This window comes from Oculina patagonica, chromosome 5, assembly GCF_052425735.1.
Source record: "Oculina patagonica isolate OP01 chromosome 5, crgOcupat, whole genome shotgun sequence".
Classification (NCBI taxonomy): domain Eukaryota; kingdom Metazoa; phylum Cnidaria; class Anthozoa; order Scleractinia; family Oculinidae; genus Oculina; species Oculina patagonica.
Genome location: NC_135762.1, coordinates 25140626 through 25158249, shown reverse-complemented (window position 1 = coordinate 25158249; position 17624 = coordinate 25140626). Strand labels below are relative to the sequence as shown.

The 17624-nt window shown below is 39.0% G+C and overlaps 4 protein-coding genes across 6 annotated transcripts in view; 1 reads left to right on the top strand and 3 right to left on the bottom strand.

Moving 5' to 3' along the window:
* LOC144653533 (ATP-dependent DNA helicase DDX11-like) overlaps positions 1–17624 on the bottom strand; it is a 70800-nt gene that overhangs the window by 13407 nt on the left and 39769 nt on the right. For 2 of the 3 annotated variants that reach the window (XM_078513531.1, XM_078513533.1), the window contains exons 1-5: positions 2847–3128; positions 1327–1442; positions 1176–1228; positions 417–487; positions 217–312 (exon numbers count right to left, since the gene is read on the bottom strand). In XM_078513531.1, the coding sequence (XP_078369657.1) occupies positions 217–312; positions 417–487; positions 1176–1228; positions 1327–1442; positions 2847–3077 (567 nt within the window). In that variant the 5' untranslated portion in view covers positions 3078–3128. Of the gene's footprint in view, positions 1–216; positions 313–416; positions 488–1175; positions 1229–1326; positions 1443–2846; positions 3129–17624 lie in introns of those variants that run through there. The other variant, XM_078513532.1, reaches the window with a different exon arrangement.
* LOC144653490 (DNA damage-regulated autophagy modulator protein 1-like) lies at positions 3458–7432 on the top strand. Its single transcript, XM_078513480.1, has 2 exons — positions 3458–4007; positions 5130–7432. Exons 1-2 carry the CDS (start codon positions 3663–3665, stop codon positions 5595–5597), a joined length of 813 nt encoding a protein of 270 aa, XP_078369606.1. The 5' UTR covers positions 3458–3662; the 3' UTR covers positions 5598–7432.
* Positions 9769–10700, bottom strand: LOC144655077 (arylamine N-acetyltransferase, pineal gland isozyme NAT-3-like). Its single transcript, XM_078515298.1, has one exon. It carries the CDS (start codon positions 10696–10698, stop codon positions 9769–9771), a length of 930 nt encoding a protein of 309 aa, XP_078371424.1. The 5' UTR covers positions 10699–10700.
* Positions 16050–17341, bottom strand: LOC144653592 (arylamine N-acetyltransferase, pineal gland isozyme NAT-3-like). Its single transcript, XM_078513630.1, has one exon. It carries the CDS (start codon positions 17337–17339, stop codon positions 16422–16424), a length of 918 nt encoding a protein of 305 aa, XP_078369756.1. The 5' UTR covers positions 17340–17341; the 3' UTR covers positions 16050–16421.

Sequence of the window (17624 nt, the reverse complement as noted above, 5' to 3'; positions counted from 1 at the left end):
AAGACACCCATTCATCTAGCCTGCAGACATAGACCCAAAGTTTCAGCTGTAAAGGATTATACAGGTTTCTCAATTTGCTCTTTCATGGACTAATGTATACATGGCTAATACGGTGATGTGTGCATGCATAGACAACAGGTCTTCTCAATATTTTTAACTTTGAAATTCCTTCGAGGATTTTCACCAAGTAAAGTTGTGTTCGTAGGTAAAACAAACCTTTCTCTTTCCATATTTGACTGTAAATGCTGGTTTTATTTCACTCTTAAGTTTCTGAAGCTGTGCCTTCTGTTTTTCAAGCCTCTCTCTTTCCTCCTGCAAAAGTTCAATGCAGGATTACTACAAAATAATTTATCACATCAATCTTAAAAAATAAAGCAGAACTGAAATGTTTATGTTCAACGGGCAAGTGAAGATACCTTTATTCTATCTTCTGCTTCCTGTTTGGCTTGTTTTTCAGCAAATTCCGTCACCCAGTCTGGTGTGGATGCTACATACATTGTAATGATGATTATAACAAAGAACCATTGACAATAATAATAATTGTTATATATAATTATAACTATTATAATAAATAAATAATTGCAGTCATCATAATTAATAATAATATTACCCGTATTATAATATTATTAATCATAACATAATAAAATAATATTATAATAAATCAGTTATAACATTTATCATACAACACCTGTGCTGTTGTAACTTGATGGTAAAGTAAGTTGGACTCTAAATCAACTAGTCTGGTCGCAAGTGAGGCTATGTTGCAGGTCAAATTGGTTTTCAAGTTAAATCTGTTTCTGACCTTAAGGTTAATCCATTTCAGCACTAGCACTCTTTTTTTACTTTAACCAATTTGAATTTGTTAAATGGGATTTCTTTTAATGAATTGAAATTGTTTTATGTTATTGTCAAAGTTTTATCTTCAGGTTGATACAGATTAACTTAGATTGGAATCAGATTTATCCTGAAAACGAATTTACCCTACAAGAATACGACACAATGACTTTTTTTAATTAATAATGCTCAGTGGCAGCATTATTTCTAGCCACAGAACAGGTCACATGTTTAACTCCTGTTATTCATGATGCATTAATATTTTCTTGCTAAATAAATTGTTGCAGCATTTACAGTGACTGAAATATGTGGTCCATAATTATTTATTTTCTAGCACTTACAAGTGTCTTTACTGTCAATAGTTTTTCCTTTGTCCTCTAAGGTAACACTTTCCCTGTAGTTTATGATTTTGAAAACAAAAATAAGTAACTTACAGATTGACCAGAAGGTAAACTACTCATTTCAACAAATCTCACTATTTTATCTTTTTACCTTTGATTGCCAACTTGTTTTGCACATGCCAGAGCTTTCTCTAGCTCCACTTGTCTTTTTTCTTCGTAATCCTTAAGCCAAGTTAGAGCTCCACAAATCAAACTCAAAGATTTCCCCTGTAAAAGGTGACAGTTTTACATTCACTGAGTAAAGTGCAGAACTTTCCAGAATACTGAGGACACATCCATACCAGACATCATCCAAGGAAAGTCAGAAAATTTCTAGTGAAGGGGGAGGGGGTTCAAAAGACAAAGGGCGCAATCCTTTGGGGAGATTTGTCACAGGATCAACGATCCAAGATCAGTTGGTTCATGGTCCATCAAAAGAACTGATGTACCGGTATCCTTGTTCAGAGTGGAATTATTTGGTTCCTTTGATTCACATGATCCAAATGATCTTAGTGATCTGAATGATCATTGATCCTGAGTAGGAGATCCGGATCACGATCATCCCAAAGGAATGCTCCCTAAATATTAAATATATCTAGCCAAGCCTAAAAGCAGAGCACCCCGGTTATTTACTTCGCACTTTTTGTAAATCTGAATTTACTGAAAAAAAAATTAACAGAAAAAAATATTAAACGCACTTGAGCGTTGAGCCCACGATCCAATGTAAACCCTTCCTTGGTCAGTGGCAAACTTCACAAAAACATTTGACCTTGATGAGTTCTATATCATATAGAATGTGAGCCTGCAATATGGTCATGTGATACTGGTCAGCAGATACCTTGTTTTGACAGCTGTCAAATGACATTGACATGGATGTCCAATATCAAAGATGTAAGCTGACGTTAACCATAACCTTACACCTATTTCTGGAGTATGGCCACCAAGTTGGGACGACGTTGTCGCTAGGCCCACATGCCCATGAACCATGCCACTAGCCATGATGACCATGAAAAACCAAAAGCATGGGTCTTTTATTTTTCTATGGGTATTGGACTCTGCTCTGCGGCCCTTCGGGTCACTGGGAGCTCTGCTATTAACTAAGATTTCATGGGGGAGGGGGGTAAACCAAAACACCCTCCATGGAAATGGTATGGTAATTTCATGGAACGACAAGTACATGTACACATTGGTGTACATGCATCATCTGTAAAAGTGCTACCTGAATGTCCCATTCCCTCTATGAGACATGCCTGCAGGAATCATGGTAGTGGTATTCAGGGGTTCCCAAGTCCTGGACATGTTTTTAAAATTTGTTGAATTTAACTACCATGATTCCCTGCAGGGGTATGCGTAGATTGAATTGGGCTTTCCACCAAGATTGATCATGATTACTTAATGCAACATCATTGTGTTATGAAACTATTTCTTTGAAATGCCATTTAGCTTTCAAGCAACACAATGCAGCCTGCACAAAGATAAATAGAAAACTACAAACATACGCAAAAATCTCTTAATTGCCGCGGTCAACTGATCTCTTTATACATGTAAATTACAAAATAAATTACATCACAAAGTTTTCAGATCTAAGTTATTCATAGCGTCCCATATATCTGCTGTACATTTCCCACTTACCGTTCCCGTAGGACTTTCGAAGATCCCAACTCCTCCATTCTCAAGCACGTGATACAAAGTTGTCATAAAATCCTCCTGAATGTCATAAGGCGGGAAAGGAAAGGGGAAGAAGATTGGCTTATCTTTTGCCATCGATTCGCCTTCAAACGGTTGATTTGATGCAGCTTGCTTAAAATCACAATTTAGAGGCCGTTTTCTTGTAGAAAGTTCGTCTTTAGGAAGATTTTCCATTCTAAAATATGTTTTTCAAGGAGCTTGGAAGCTCGATCCGCAGAAATCTCACTGTTTTGGTTCCCAAACTTCGCGCGCTAAAATTTTTTAACCTCGCTTTGGAACGTGGCATGCTGCTAATTTTCCTCCGTGGGTAGTATAGTAGAGAGGATTTTCCTTACTGGGGAAATTTAAGGATAAATTTTGAAAAATAATCATTAAATTTTGTATGTTATTAATAATAAGACTCAATTCCTTCTGTACAAAATAGTTAACTCTGTTGATTTTTTTTACACGGCTTATGGTAAACTCAAATATCACGTTACTCATACCCTCCCCTCCCTAGAAAAACTTTCAGTTATAGCCAAACGTCACCAAGCTTCCTCCGCAACACGGAGATTTACACAGTCAGCGTCTTGTGAATAAGTTTCGCTTTCTTTTTCCTCGATGTTGACCTTTCACAGAAGTGATATCACGTGCATTTGAGTCATTTTCCTGTATAGTTTCGAAAATAGCAATGCTCTTTCAATCACCTGACGGATAACTACGTTATTTTCAGCGCTTAGATCGACTTCCTTTTTGAAACTAGCCCATCTAGTCTTTGCCATGTGTCGCCGCTGTGGTCTTGGGTTCCTTCCGCTTCTTCTGGCCGTCCTCTCTTTAGTGACGTTCGTCGTAACCTACATTATCTCCTTTGCTCGCAACGATACGTCGTGGTTTCCGGCTATCAGCGATACAGCGGATCACAGACCAGAAAGCAATGTTTTCGGACTGTTATTCAATTTTTGTTCTGTGTTGGGGCTGATAACAGCATTTGTACGATATCTTCAGTTGAGACATGACGCTGACTGGAACGAGAGGGACAGAAATATCGTTATCAGGCTCAACAAAGTGGCCTTGTTCTTTGGCATAGTTTCTAGTCTTGGTGCAAGCATAGTGGCGAATTTTCAGGTGAGCAGGCAAGAAGCTTTTATGTCTTTCATCCAGGTAGAGCGGTGAGAGCTGGGGAAACTCCCAGGTGGGGGGGGGGGGGAACTTTTCTTCTAGGTGGCGGTGATGACGCTATTAACAAAGTGAAACAAGTTTTAAATCGACCTTTCCCGCATTCCACGCCAGTGTATACCAACAATAGTATCGTAACGAGGTTGGGGTGGACATTTTCATTTATTTCATGTATTTTTGTCCACCCTAACCTCGACTCGGTGCCATTGTTCGTTGGAGTGTGGGAAAGGTCTATTGGCATTAGACAGTGATGCTATATTAATGATAGCCGAAGAGTGTCAATCCCTACCCCCTCCACACACCCCACACACACACACACACAGAAAACACCTCCCCCCTCCACAATTTGGCTTGCGTGCATGCTGTGCTAGGGTGCATTCCATGTACATCTCATGCCAAATACCGTAAAATTCCAGTGATAAGCCCCCCCCCCCCCCGCCCCTGGAAACAAAAAAATACATCTGATTATAAAAACCCAGAATATAAGCCCCCTTCTGCCGAATGACAGTACTGAACAGGCTAAATGTTGCTTTACTATGTGTTTTTAACTTAAAGACATATTTCGATCAACACAACGTGGCTCATTTATTCTTATTTATTCTGCTAATAAGCCCTCCTGGATTTAGTTGCTTGATAGATTGCACATACTAAAACTAATACAACTCTCCAAATTGCGACCATTGTAGTCGCCATGGTGACTAGAATTTTTTAACTCGCGACTAAATTGTAAAGCAAGTTGCCAGCCCGACAACCATGAAGATTACTTCAGTACTGGACCAAGCTATTGTCCGAACTGATAATAAATGCCCCGTACGTTATGGATTCACTTTGAAAAATTAGTTGTTTCAAAAGTACCACAAAATTTCTGGGTTTTGTTAGCTGATCTATTCACTTTTTTATTCTTTTATTTTCGTTTCATTAAGATTTTTCCTGGGACCTTTATAGATACTGTAGGTTGTCGCCAAATGGCCACTAAGGGAAAACGTTAACTTGGAGCGTCGTAGTAGTAAGCCTTTCATTATACAATCATGTCAAACTTTTTCATGCTCTTTGTGTTAACCTGATCTACAGGAAGATGCCGTTTCAGTTATCCACATCATTGGTGCACTCATGGTGTTTGTGGGAGGTATTATCTACTGCTGGATTCAATCCTTTATCTCGTACAAGATGAAGACGTGTGGCCTAATAACCAACACTCTCTTCACTTTACGGCTTCTCATCGTTATAGCAGTGTCGATCTTCTTTATTTCATGTGCCACAGCTACCTCGTACGCTTCTAAAGACTGGATACGCTATCACATGAACAGCACCACAATCCAACATCGATGGGACTCCAAGGGCAAGGCGTACATCCATCACGTGATTGGTGATGTTTCTGAGTGGCTGATGGCACTAAGTCTTTTAGGGTTCATGTTCACATTTTTTGGAGAGTTCAGATTTGTAAAGATGAAGATCGTTGTCTCCAGGCGATTACAGAATCCTGCACCACTTGCAACGGGGATGGGCTCTGATGACGCGCTATACTCTTTGTATGTTTAAGTCGAAGCTAAATGCAACAAGATACAGTTCCTATAGGCATGGTGCAGAGACACATTACCGGCACTCTTAACATAAATTAAATGGCATGTCTGCAAAATGTTTTTGCCCTTAATGTGCCAGGTCATAATATCTTGTACTTGCAAGATACCGGTATTTTATAATAATTTTATAGTGCATAGACTGAGCTTTTTCTGCACAGTTGAGAAAGTGAATCTGCTTTGTTGCTAAACAGTCAACATACACTTCAGATACTCTAGTAAAACAAAGAGTATTCTTTATGTCTTAAAAGTGCCTTAAAGGTACATAACAAAGTTTGGTAGTCAAACATTACTGTATTGTACTAAGGATAGGCTAATTTATTTGTAGTAAGCCTTTATTTCAACATGGTGACTCCATCAGCTTTTAAAACTGTTATCAATAGAGAGAGGCCCTAGTAAAAAGTAACTTAACTTAATATTTACTCAATCCATGCAACGTTACAGTATGAACCAGAAAACCGTGAACACTTAACTCTATCTTTCATATGTAAATTTCTGCAAAAAATCGTTGAATGATAGCTCAAACCGCAGGAAATATAAAAAATGGACAGAGATGGAGCCAGCAGGTTATTTTTCGTGAATAATTTGTCAACTTTTTCCATTACTTCCTTATTCAAGGTATAACAAAAAGTGTTCACGGTTTTTGTGTTCTCACTGTAAGTGCTGTGTATAGACTTAGAGATTTGTCTGTGGACGGACCATTATTTTAATTTTTTTGGAGGGGGAGGGGTGGGCAATTTCTTCTGAGTAAGAATTTTTTTCATCATCGGTATTTGCAGAATTTTTTTACCAACATAACCCTTTGCAAGAATTTTTTTTCATAAAAATCCCAAGAGTGGGTGTGGCTTCCTTTGAATTTTTTCCAGTGCTTACTTTTAGTGTGCATAATTTTTTATTCCACTTTCCTTGTGCAATAGTTTCTTTTGCATAATTGCCCACCCCCCTCCCTTTCAAAAATCAAAATGGTTTGTCTCTTATGCTCCCAATTAAAATGCAGTTATTTATTGGACGAGATACCTTGTGACATGCCTCAAAACTACATTAACTCCATGGGGCAACAAATCCTTGCAAACTCCCTAGGGCAACAATAGCTTGAACATTGGACTTCCATTATAGTCAGGAATTAGGTCTTGAAACCATGGCAAAACAACAAGTGATCTAACAAAGCCTCAGGGCTGCAAAAAGAGCTTACTTTTTAGCTATTGTTTTGTACATATTTGGAGGTCAACAGTTAAAATACAAATAAATATTAGATTATTTTGTCCACCCTTAATTAAATTTGACTCAAAGAAGGATATCTAATCTGCAAAATTCTAAAGCTCAAAGCTGTAGGAAAATTTGGTGGTGAACAATAAATACAATAGAGTGTTTATTTTAGTTGTGGGTATAACCAAACCCTTAATGACTGGCCCAATGAGTTTTTCTTCTTCCCAACCCTATACTAATCTATAGAAAATCTCAGGAAAACGAAATTCATAACACATAGTGTGGGCAAGTCAAAATAGTCTAACTAAGCTGGCCCACACACATTTTACGCCCTTCATCCTTCATAATTAGCGAGTTTAGAAAATGTGCAGAAGCCTGGCAGGGTATGAGTTCTTAGAATTTAGTCCATATAACTGTAAGAAGAAGTTACAGTAAATTAGAAAAAAAAGTGTTGTATTTATTGAGGAGACTAACTTTTCAGTTTACATCGTTTTGCCTGTGAGTCTTGACTATTTATATATGCAAAAATTATAAAAAAATTAAGACAACATGTTATACTGGATACATTGTAAATCAATAAATGATTTTTTTTTTTGAGAAATTCACTAAAGCACATTACTTATATTCATAAAATGCCATTACAATGTGAATTAACCCATTGACGCCTGAAGGTTTTACGCACGCACCCACCCCTAAATACCTGGCTCTTTTACGGCTTTGAATGCAAACGTACGAGTGGAAAAAATAAACCATATGCGCAGTAAATTCAGACAAACAAGTAGTTTCTGAAGTAAACTTTTATTAAAACTAGACATGTTGAAATACCAATTTATGACTTAAAGAGATTATCAGCCTTGATAACTTGATCCCAAACCAAACTAAAGACAGCGATAAAATTTTATTCACCTCCGCGCGTCATTTTGGAGCTCGCAAAAACACGGAGACTTTGTACAAATTCTTAAGAAAAATCGTAAAATAGTCTGGTAATAGATAGGTTTACAATCTGTACAACTGACTCTGTCATTAATTCAATAACACTAAGCTTTTTTCTTGGTGCAGAAAACCGGTAATTCGAGATGATAAATTATCTTGAAATCACGGCGGCGTGGAAAAGCATAAAAAACGCTTACAAAATTACAGAATTCAGACTACTAAATGAACACTAGGACCGCTTTCCACGCGTTCGTTTACTATTAATGTTAATAGACATACTCCTTTGTATATTCTGAAGCACTGTTGTAATTTTCAAAAGCGATAGACATGATTCAAAACAAAGCGAAGCTAGACAATGAAGAAGCAAGTCTCCCGAAAGAAAGATCTCAGATAACAACACGCGCGCAACAAATCTGTTCGCCTTCAAAAGCCTAAAATTCCGGACTCAAAATGGATAAATGAGAGAACCTTGAAAGAAACTTTGTTTAGAATTTATTTTTAGTTCGGATGAAATCAAGAAATCTGTTCACAAGCGTCAGAATATCGAAATTTTTCGAGCCGTGCTGTACTGCACGGCGGAATTAATTATTCACATGTTCATGTTGAAAGCGAAGTTTTAATTTTAGCAGGCAGCTTTTGGAGTCAATTGTACACTAAATGGATTTACCGATCGTTCAAAAAATTACATCCAAGTTCGAAGCAATAACAATACATTACCATTTCGTTCTCAGAAGACTTGAGAAGCCGCATTTAGTCCGTGTTCAAGTCCGTGATTTGAATTCAAAACACATTTGTAAGCGCCATTACACCATGTCTTCGCGACGGTGGAAGGAAAGATAAATCCATCATCAACAAGGTTTTAGCACTCTGTACTCCATGGTTTTCCGTTTTAGGGCCACTTTAAAATTCTATAGTGTTTCTTCTTTCCGTTTTAAGTCCAAAAGATGGTATTTTTCTTGTTCAGAATCAAAAACAAGGCCTTGGAAGTTTGTAAATACGTGCCGCGCGACTCCATGATTTCCATGTACATTTTCAACGCACGGAATAAGACGAAAAACCTTCTTTCTAGGACCCCTAGAGTTCCCTAAAAATATGCGCAGAAAACGGATTCTGATTGGTTTATTTGCCTTTATTATCTATAGAACAATAGGAGAACCAAAAAAACTCAAGGGAGGGAGGGAAAGGGCATTTGCCAACACGTGGTTTCCAAGGCCGGCTGAGGCCGGCACAGGTATTTTGGGGGTGGTTTTCGCGCGGCCGGCTACGGCCGGCACAGGCGCCAATGGGTTAAGTTAAAAAAAATTCATGTTTAACTGATTGTTAAGGATTACAAAAAATTACAATCCATTATTTCGAACGTGGGAAATGCTTTCCCAAGCTGCATTTCTTGAGTCCGATTACATGTAAATTTCAGTTACAAAATTTGTGTTTAAAAATGATTTTCTCTCAGAGCCTGAAGTTTTGGAGTAACTTTTCAATTATCTTCCTTTCTTCAGCTTATAGTGTTGTAATGATGTCTATCCAATGAAAACGACGAAATTTATTTCTTGACATGAGATTTATACACACGGGAAGTTGGGGAGGGGGTACTTTCTATAATGGATTGTATGATAAGGCTTCGCCCAAAAGGGGTGCCCTTCTCAGGCTGAAGGTATATAAAAATGGATTTTACGAGTTGGAGAATAAAAAAAGGTAGAGAAATTGCCATTTAGTTATTTAAAACTACCTTTTAAAAATATCTAATACCGCCAGGTATTGTCCAATACTTTTAAGTAATTTAGGGTGTTACTCGATCAGAGGATTTGAGAAGCATGCAGTGTGTCAACTGTTGGTATGTGAAAAGGGCAATCATTTTCGATAGGAGTTATACGAAAAGGTTACCGTTGCGAGTTTATGTCAAAGTGGGCTTGGACCAGTAGAGATTCTTCGTATACAACTTGGCTGAGTCCCCACCCTCCCCCCAATTTATAGTATTGAGAGAACGTTTTTTTTTTTTAATCCCGGTAAAACAAGGATCCCTCAGGATACAAGCAAGCTTCTTTTCTAATTCCAAAGTTCTGTTCAAGTTCCTTCACTATCTCTTCCTCTCCACCGAGAAGCTCTTTGGTTACTTTTCTAACTTTGTTTTCTCCCAGATATGTCGAAGTTACCACTTTGTTACCAGCAAGAGTTATTCTTCCCGAGGGCGTTGCTATGGTGCAGATGCGGTCGTGAGTGAATGGCGACTCTGGGTTTGTTTGATGGTAGTTTAACATCTCATTGAAGTCTTCTGTGGTTCTTGGAATGAGATCAAATTTGCATCTGGGGGCCCATTCGTCATAGCCTGTGAAAGCTCTTTGGCTCGCTTCGCTCGCCGCTAATTCGTCAAGGCTGGTGCCTTTTTGCTCTTCACGGCCAAACTCGTCAACAATTTCTTTAAGATTCTCATCGATAAAATAATCTTCTCCCTCTTTTCGGATGCGGTAAATTCCACTCTCCTTCTCTTGAGGATCTGTCATTTTGAAACGAAGAGGCGTCAGGATAGTCGCCACAACGTCAGTCAGCCATAGAGCATCTTCAATGTTGATCATCAAAATCATATGATCAAACGGCATTCCTTTACGTTCTGACTGATTGCGACTGAACACTGTACCAGCATGCAGCTTGCGACTAAATCCAAAAAAGTCGAGAAGAAGAGAATATATCGTGTTGAGCTCATAGCAAAATCCACCGCGATGCTTGCGCACGATTTTGTCGAACAACCAATCTTTGGAGAGAATTATTTTCTCCTTTCCAAACACACTCAAGTTTTCAAATGGCACTGATAATATGTGACATCGCTGCAGTTCGGACAAGACCTCGATCGTTGGTTCTATGGGTCCTGTATAGTGAATACGTGCTAAATATTCCTTTACTTCGTCTGGGGTAAGCTGATCTCGTTCCATTTTGGCGTAAATGGCATAAAAGAAGCATAATGTGTCTGTCTGTGACACAATGAAACATGAACGTGAGTGACCATGATAGTCAAAAGTCACGCAAAGAAAAGAAATTGATTCACGCAGACTTGGGTTTGTACTCATCTGAATGATTGTGACTACCTTAAAATGCCGAACCCCCACCCCCGCCCCTCCTGGCGCCCCCTCCCACCAAATCTCTGACGAAAAAATCCGTCTGTGAATAGGCCCTTAAGAAAGGCTTATAATTATATTTAGTTATAGATATAACTTTTCCGATTTTGAGCCCCTTTAGTGTACAATTATAACTAATTATTGGGGGGGGGGGGGGTGTTAGAGAGTGCTCGGAGAAATGTAATGTTTTTTAAAAGATTGTCATGGGACTTTAATATTTTGGGCTTCCTGCTATAAATGTGGCCGTTATTTTTTTCAACTGTTTATAGAAAAATACCGCTGAACTAAAGGGACGTCAAAGGATATGCAACGTAAGTTGCAGTGTCGTTTAGAATCTGCTTTGAAGTTACACGAAGCCAGTTTTGTTGATCAAGGGAAAAATACATGGTATCGCAATGGAGTTGTTATAAGCGTCGCTAAAAACATAACAATGATTTGTGAGGTCAAAACATGGGTCTTCAGAAGCATCTCCAAAATGAGAGGGTGGATATTCCATGGAGCGAGTAAATAATCAAGGCCGGACGACTATAGCTTATTGACCATTATTCGAGAAAAACAGTACTTGTGCCAATAAGCTATAACTATCCCGTGATATCCCCTATCCACACCATTCTCTTTTTAGCGGAATCATTTGCATTCGTCTCTATGTCATTTGCGGTCGGTTCCGCGTATACGGTAGTCCTCTACGTGGTACACGCGGTACTCCTCTACGCGGTACAAGGTCGCGTGAACAAAAAAAAAACACTTGACCACATCTGACCGTTATTAAATTTACAGCTTTTTAACCCTTAAGGTGGCTCATTAGAATTTCCAATGCTCATTAGAATTTAACGGAAATATCTTGCTCGCTTTTAAAGCAATCCGAAAATGCTTCATAGGAATATTAGAGATTTAATGTGATTTTAAAATTAGAATTTGAAGTTTAAAATTGGTAGACGGACATAAGCCTGTTTGGTAGATTGTGCCCAAAAAAGCATCTTATGCTTTTAGCAGTACTCATATTTTTTAGAAATTATGCCAAAATCAAAGCTGTAGGAAAATTTATTGGTGAACAATAAATACAATAGAGTATTGCTTCTTCACAACCTTATACTTGTCTATTTGAGGATCTCATGGAAACAAAATTTATAGGAGGTAGCTCGCGCCAGTCACAATATGCTAACTCTGCAGGCCTGCGCAAATTTTTATTATTGGAGGGGACCTCGTCTTTGTCCTTCATAGTTAGCCAGTTTAGAAAATGCGCGGAAGCCTGGCAGGGAATGAGTGCTTAGATTTTAGCCCATATTAAGAAGAAGTTTTATACTCTCCTTTGCAACCAGACTGTTAGAGTGATTTCATTTAACCCGTGAAACAATATCTAGCAGTTTGTGCGTAATAGTCGAACGGAAACAAAAGAAAACAATGGAATTTGTGTTTAATAGTATCTAAAAGTGTAATAACTATTTCACGGGTTAACTGAAATCACTCTAACTCACTCCCTTCCAAGGTATAGGGTGATTGAGTGGAGTGCATGGCAGGGCAAAAAGGGGGGTGAGGGGAGGAAGCCATGCACGGTCCAGGAGGATCTGCCCCCCCCCCCCTCTCCCATGCACACACACACACACACACACACACACACACACACACACACACACACACGCACTCATTCTTATACCTCAATGTTTTGCTCCTTACTCTGATCACTGGTCAAGGAGAACAAAGACTCCACGAGATTGCACCAGATTGTGCTATCAATCACACTAAGTCTTCCTATCCAGGCAGTGCTTTCTGGCCAATATTTTTGTTTTTCTTTTATTGCCCATATACCACACTAGGAGTAGGCTCGATTTCCCCTGCTGTCTCGAGTCTCGAGTAGGCTTTTGTACATGATGCTAGCATTTTTTCGAGCATTTTAGTGAGGCAAAAGCATTGAGCATTATTCGAGCATTTTAGTGGCATTTTCCCGGAAAATTGATTTTTTTCCAAAGAAAATAAAAAAGAAATTAATTTTTTAGAGAAAAATCAAGACTAAAACTCAAATTTCAGCTAAAAATAACTTTCTGGAGATAGTCAACTACTTTCTGTACTTGTCTCTTAGATGATTTCGAGGATTATGTTTTTTTGGCTGTATTTATGAACTTGTATACGTTGTTATTGTTACTTGAAACACTTGTACGTTTTTGTTAATGTTAACAGTTAACACCATGTTAAAAACTTTGAAATTAAGTTAAGAAAAACGTTTGTATAATGAGCATTATCCGAGCATTTTAGTGACTTTTTTGGGGGAGACCGAGCATTTTAGTGGGAAAATGGAGCATTAAGGAAGGTGGAGCATTTTAGTGGGGAAACAAAAGCATAATGTACAAAAGCCTAGTCTCGAGGAGCACGGACACATTTCCTGAACAACGGCTGGTAATCGAGCCTGCACTTGGAGTAAAAGGTAAAGTCTGCTTCGAGCCTAGTGGCCCATACAGGCCTGAGCTTATCCCGGTTTCCGTAGCATTAAGCGACTAGGAGTATTGCTACTCCCCCCTGGATGGGATGCTAGTCCATCGCAGGGTTACCCCCCAGCAGTAAATTCGCCGGTACCCATTTATACACCTGGGTGGAGAGAGGCACTGTGAGAGTAAAGTGTCTTGCCCAAGAACACAACGCAGCGCCCTGGCCAGGCCTCGAACCCGGGCCGTTCGACTTGGAGGCGAACGCGCTAACCATTAGGCCACCGCGCCTCCCAACACACTGTGATGCACTTGGAGTGGCATCACAATATTTTTTTTTTAAAAAAAACTGAACAATCTTGTACTTGCCAACCCTACATTTTATTCTTTAGCAGCTTTTGAGGTTCCTTTCTGTTTGACAGAACCATTAATTTTTTTATTATGGTTGACTGATATTCAATTAAGTTTGATTTGTTCCCAGACTGCCTAAGAGACAAGTGTGTTGGACTCACAGAGGTCTGGGTTCAATTTACACGGTATGTAAGTTAGAAAAAAAAAATTGTATTTATTAAGGAGGCTAACTTATCAGGTTACATCGTTTTGCCTGTGAGGCATTGGCTATATTAATACAAAATATAAATTTAAAAAATAAGATAACATTTTTATGCAAGATACATTGTAAATCAATAAATGATTTTCTTGCTGCAAAATCTGCCAAATCACAGTGTGACTGTACTACTCCAACCAAGGCCACCCAAGCAAATTCTTCATAAAAAATGGCCAATGGCGTTTGCATGTTAAAACAATTAAATGGGTCACAAATTTATTGCTTCTGTAACGCGCAGCTGGTATAGATCTAAAATTTGTGGGAAATCCCCCATTCCCTGCTTCACGGCACAGAGTTTGTCAGGTGGCTTTGTTTGGAGTAGTCGCACTAAAAATGGTTTTCACTCACACACACTCGAACAGCCAATCTTTGGAGAGAATTATTTTCTCCTTTCCAAACACGCTCAAGTTTTCAAATGGCACTGATAACATATGACATCGCTGCAGTTCTGTTAACGCCTCGATAGTTGGTTCTATGGGCCCTGTGTAGTGAATACGAGCTAAATATTCCTTTACTTCGTCTGGGGTAAGCTGATCTCGTTCCATTTTTGGCGCAAATGATTTACCATGCAGGATTTACGCTAGTTTATTTACAAAAAATGTCTACATATTTTGCATATCATTGAAATAAACTGACAGAAACTATTGTACTGCGACACAATGAACCACGAACGTGAGTGACCATGATAGTGAAAAGTCACGCAAAGAAAAAAAAAAGATTCACGCAGACTTGGGTTTGCAATTTAAGCCAAAACATCTTGGGCTTCAATGGGGGTTCCCATGAAAGCAATGAAACGACAAATGAAGGTTATGGAAGGATCTCGATTAAATGTTGTAACCAGTCACACGTGAAATGTAAAACAGCAAAGTACTCATCGGTATTATTGTGACTACCTTAAAATGCCGAACCCCCTCCCCGCCCCTGCACTGAAATAAGCGCCCCCTCCAACCAAATTAATCTCAGACGCAAAAATAGGTTCTGTAAGTAGGCCACCAAGAATGGCTTATAATTTGATTTAGTTAGTATGGGTAATCAAATGGTGACGAGTGAAATTAGAAAATAATTTCACGGCTCGGGAAATTATTAGAATTTTGACAAAATGCAAGTGAAATTATTTCCTAATTTCACGAGTATACCATTTGATTAAAATTGTAATACATTTCTGTAGGAGCTATCTGCAGCCAAACACGCTTTTAAACAGTTTTAGTGCTCTAAAATAGCAATTGGAAATAAAAATGGATCATTATTTTTAAGTTTCCTACGACACAAATATAAATTTTGGCTGTTCAAAAATCTGTTAAAATCCGTGACATAGACCCTTTAAATGACAGCCATGGGACTTATTTTGGGCTTCCTGCTGTAAATGTGGCCGTTTTTTCAACAGTTGATACAAATATACCGTTGAACTAAAGGGACGTCAAAGGATATGCAACGTAAGTTGCAATGTCGTTTAGAATCTGCTTTGAAGTTAAACGAAGCCAGTTTTGTTGATCAAGGGAAAAATACATGTCATCGTAACGGAATTGTTATAAGCGTCGATAAAAACATAACCATGATTTGTGAGGTCTAAACATGGGTCTTCAGAAGCATCTCCAAAATGAGAGGGTGGATATTCCATGGGGCGATAGACTTTCTAAAAGTCGTTCGCTTTTTGTTCCCGGTTTGGTGATAGTAGACTCGCTCTCGAGCTTCGCACTCTGTGAGCTCGACTTGTAAGCAAGTCTAATGGGGCGAGTGAATAATCAAGGGACGACTATTATTGACCATTATGGGTTTAAGTTCATTTTCTTCAATAATGTATATTCCATTACCATACGTGATTCGTGAAACGGTCTAAAAACTGCAAGTGATTCGTTATATGAAGGGAAATAGGCTCCTGACAAAGCTGCGTGAACAAAACGCATGTGACTATTTTACCCTTCGTGTTAAAACCAATCATAAGACAGTGGCGGATCTAGGGTTGGGGACACGGGCCCCCCACTCCTTATTTTTGGCAAAAGACATTTCTATTTAATGACTTCCGCCCCCCCCCCCCACACACACACAAAAGCCCTCCCACCCCCTCCACCCTCTCTTAGTTCAGGGTCTGGATCTGCCACTGTAAGACCAGTGTTAATTAAGAGTTATAAGTGCAACTTTACAGGTACAATGAAAATTTACAGTTTAATAGAAGTGTCTAAATTCACAGTTGTAAGTGTAAATTCACAATTATAAGTGTACGTACAGTGAAGGTGTAAATCCCTTGGGGCGCTCCAATATGAAAGGGACCCCTAAATGATACCAAAACACTAAAAATATTATTAATATGTGTATATTTCTTCACGTGCAACCCTAAACGAGACCTTGAGGGCTAAAAAATATTGACGTTCTGCCCGGAACACCCTAAGCGAGACAAAAATCCGAAATTTACACCCCTAAGCAACATGATGAGCATCCCCACCCATTTCATATGGGAGTTCACCCCCCCCCCCCCCACCCTTGGTGTAAATTTAATAACAGTTTTGACTGTGTTTGCCCTACAGAGTTTCTTTGCTCCAATCTAACCCGTGAAACAAAGAGCCCTCTGGGTAGAAACAGGCTTCTTTTCTAATTCCAAATTTCTGTTCAAGTTCCTTCACTATCTCTTCCTCTCCACCGAGAATTTGCTTGCTTTCTTTCCTGACTTTGTTATCTCCCAGATATGTTGAAGTTACCACTTTGCTTCCTGTAAGAGTTATTCTTCCCGAGGGCGTTGCCATGGTGCATATACGATCGTGGGTAAATGGTGACTTCGGATCTGTTTCGTGAAAGTGTAACTTATCGTAAAAGTCCTCAATGGTTCTTGGAATGAGATCGAATTTGTACCTCGGGGCCCATTCAGGGTCAGTGGTAAATTTTTCCTTCGCCCTTTCTTCCCGCCCAAGCTCATCAACAATGATTTTAATTTTCTCTTCGTAGAAAAATTCGTCTCCATCTTTACGCAATCGATAAATTCCACTTTGTTGTTCTTGAGGAACCGGCAAGCCGCTGAAACGAAGAGGTGTCAGACACGAGTCACCAAACCCAAGATCGCTCAACCAGAGTTCGTTCCCGATGTTTGTCGCAAGAATCTTATGATTACAGGGCGGTGATATGCGTCCTGATTTGTGGCTGAACACTATAGCCCCATGTTTCTTGTGTTTAAATCCGAAATAATCGAGGAGAAGAGAAAAGATCGTGTTAAGCTCATAGCAAAATCCGCCGCGTTGTCTTCGCACGATTTTGTCGAACAACCAATCTTTGGAGAGAATTATTTTTTCCTTTCCAAACACGCTCAAGTTTTCAAATGGCACTGATAACATATGGCATCGCTGCAGTTTTGTTAACGCCTCGATAGTTGGTTCTATGGGTCCTGTATAGTGAATACGAGCTAAATATTCCTCTACTTCGTCTGGGGTAAAATGCTCCGACGCCATAATCGCGGAGAAGAGTTGCGTGACACATCACGCTAATCCGCTGAATAAAGGTAACGCGGGCTCTGGGATCAAGACGGTGTGTCTTAATAGATTAATAGTCAACTTTGACTGTAGTCACCGATTGATGTCGAGTAATATCGGCAATCGATAACAATCGACCTCACATAAAAAATTGTTATTGATTTTCAAAAATCGATAACAATCAGTAATTCAACTTGTCGTGAATCATAGAAATTATGCAGTCTTTTCTGGACTGAACGAAGATGGTGTGTTTTATCAGTACGT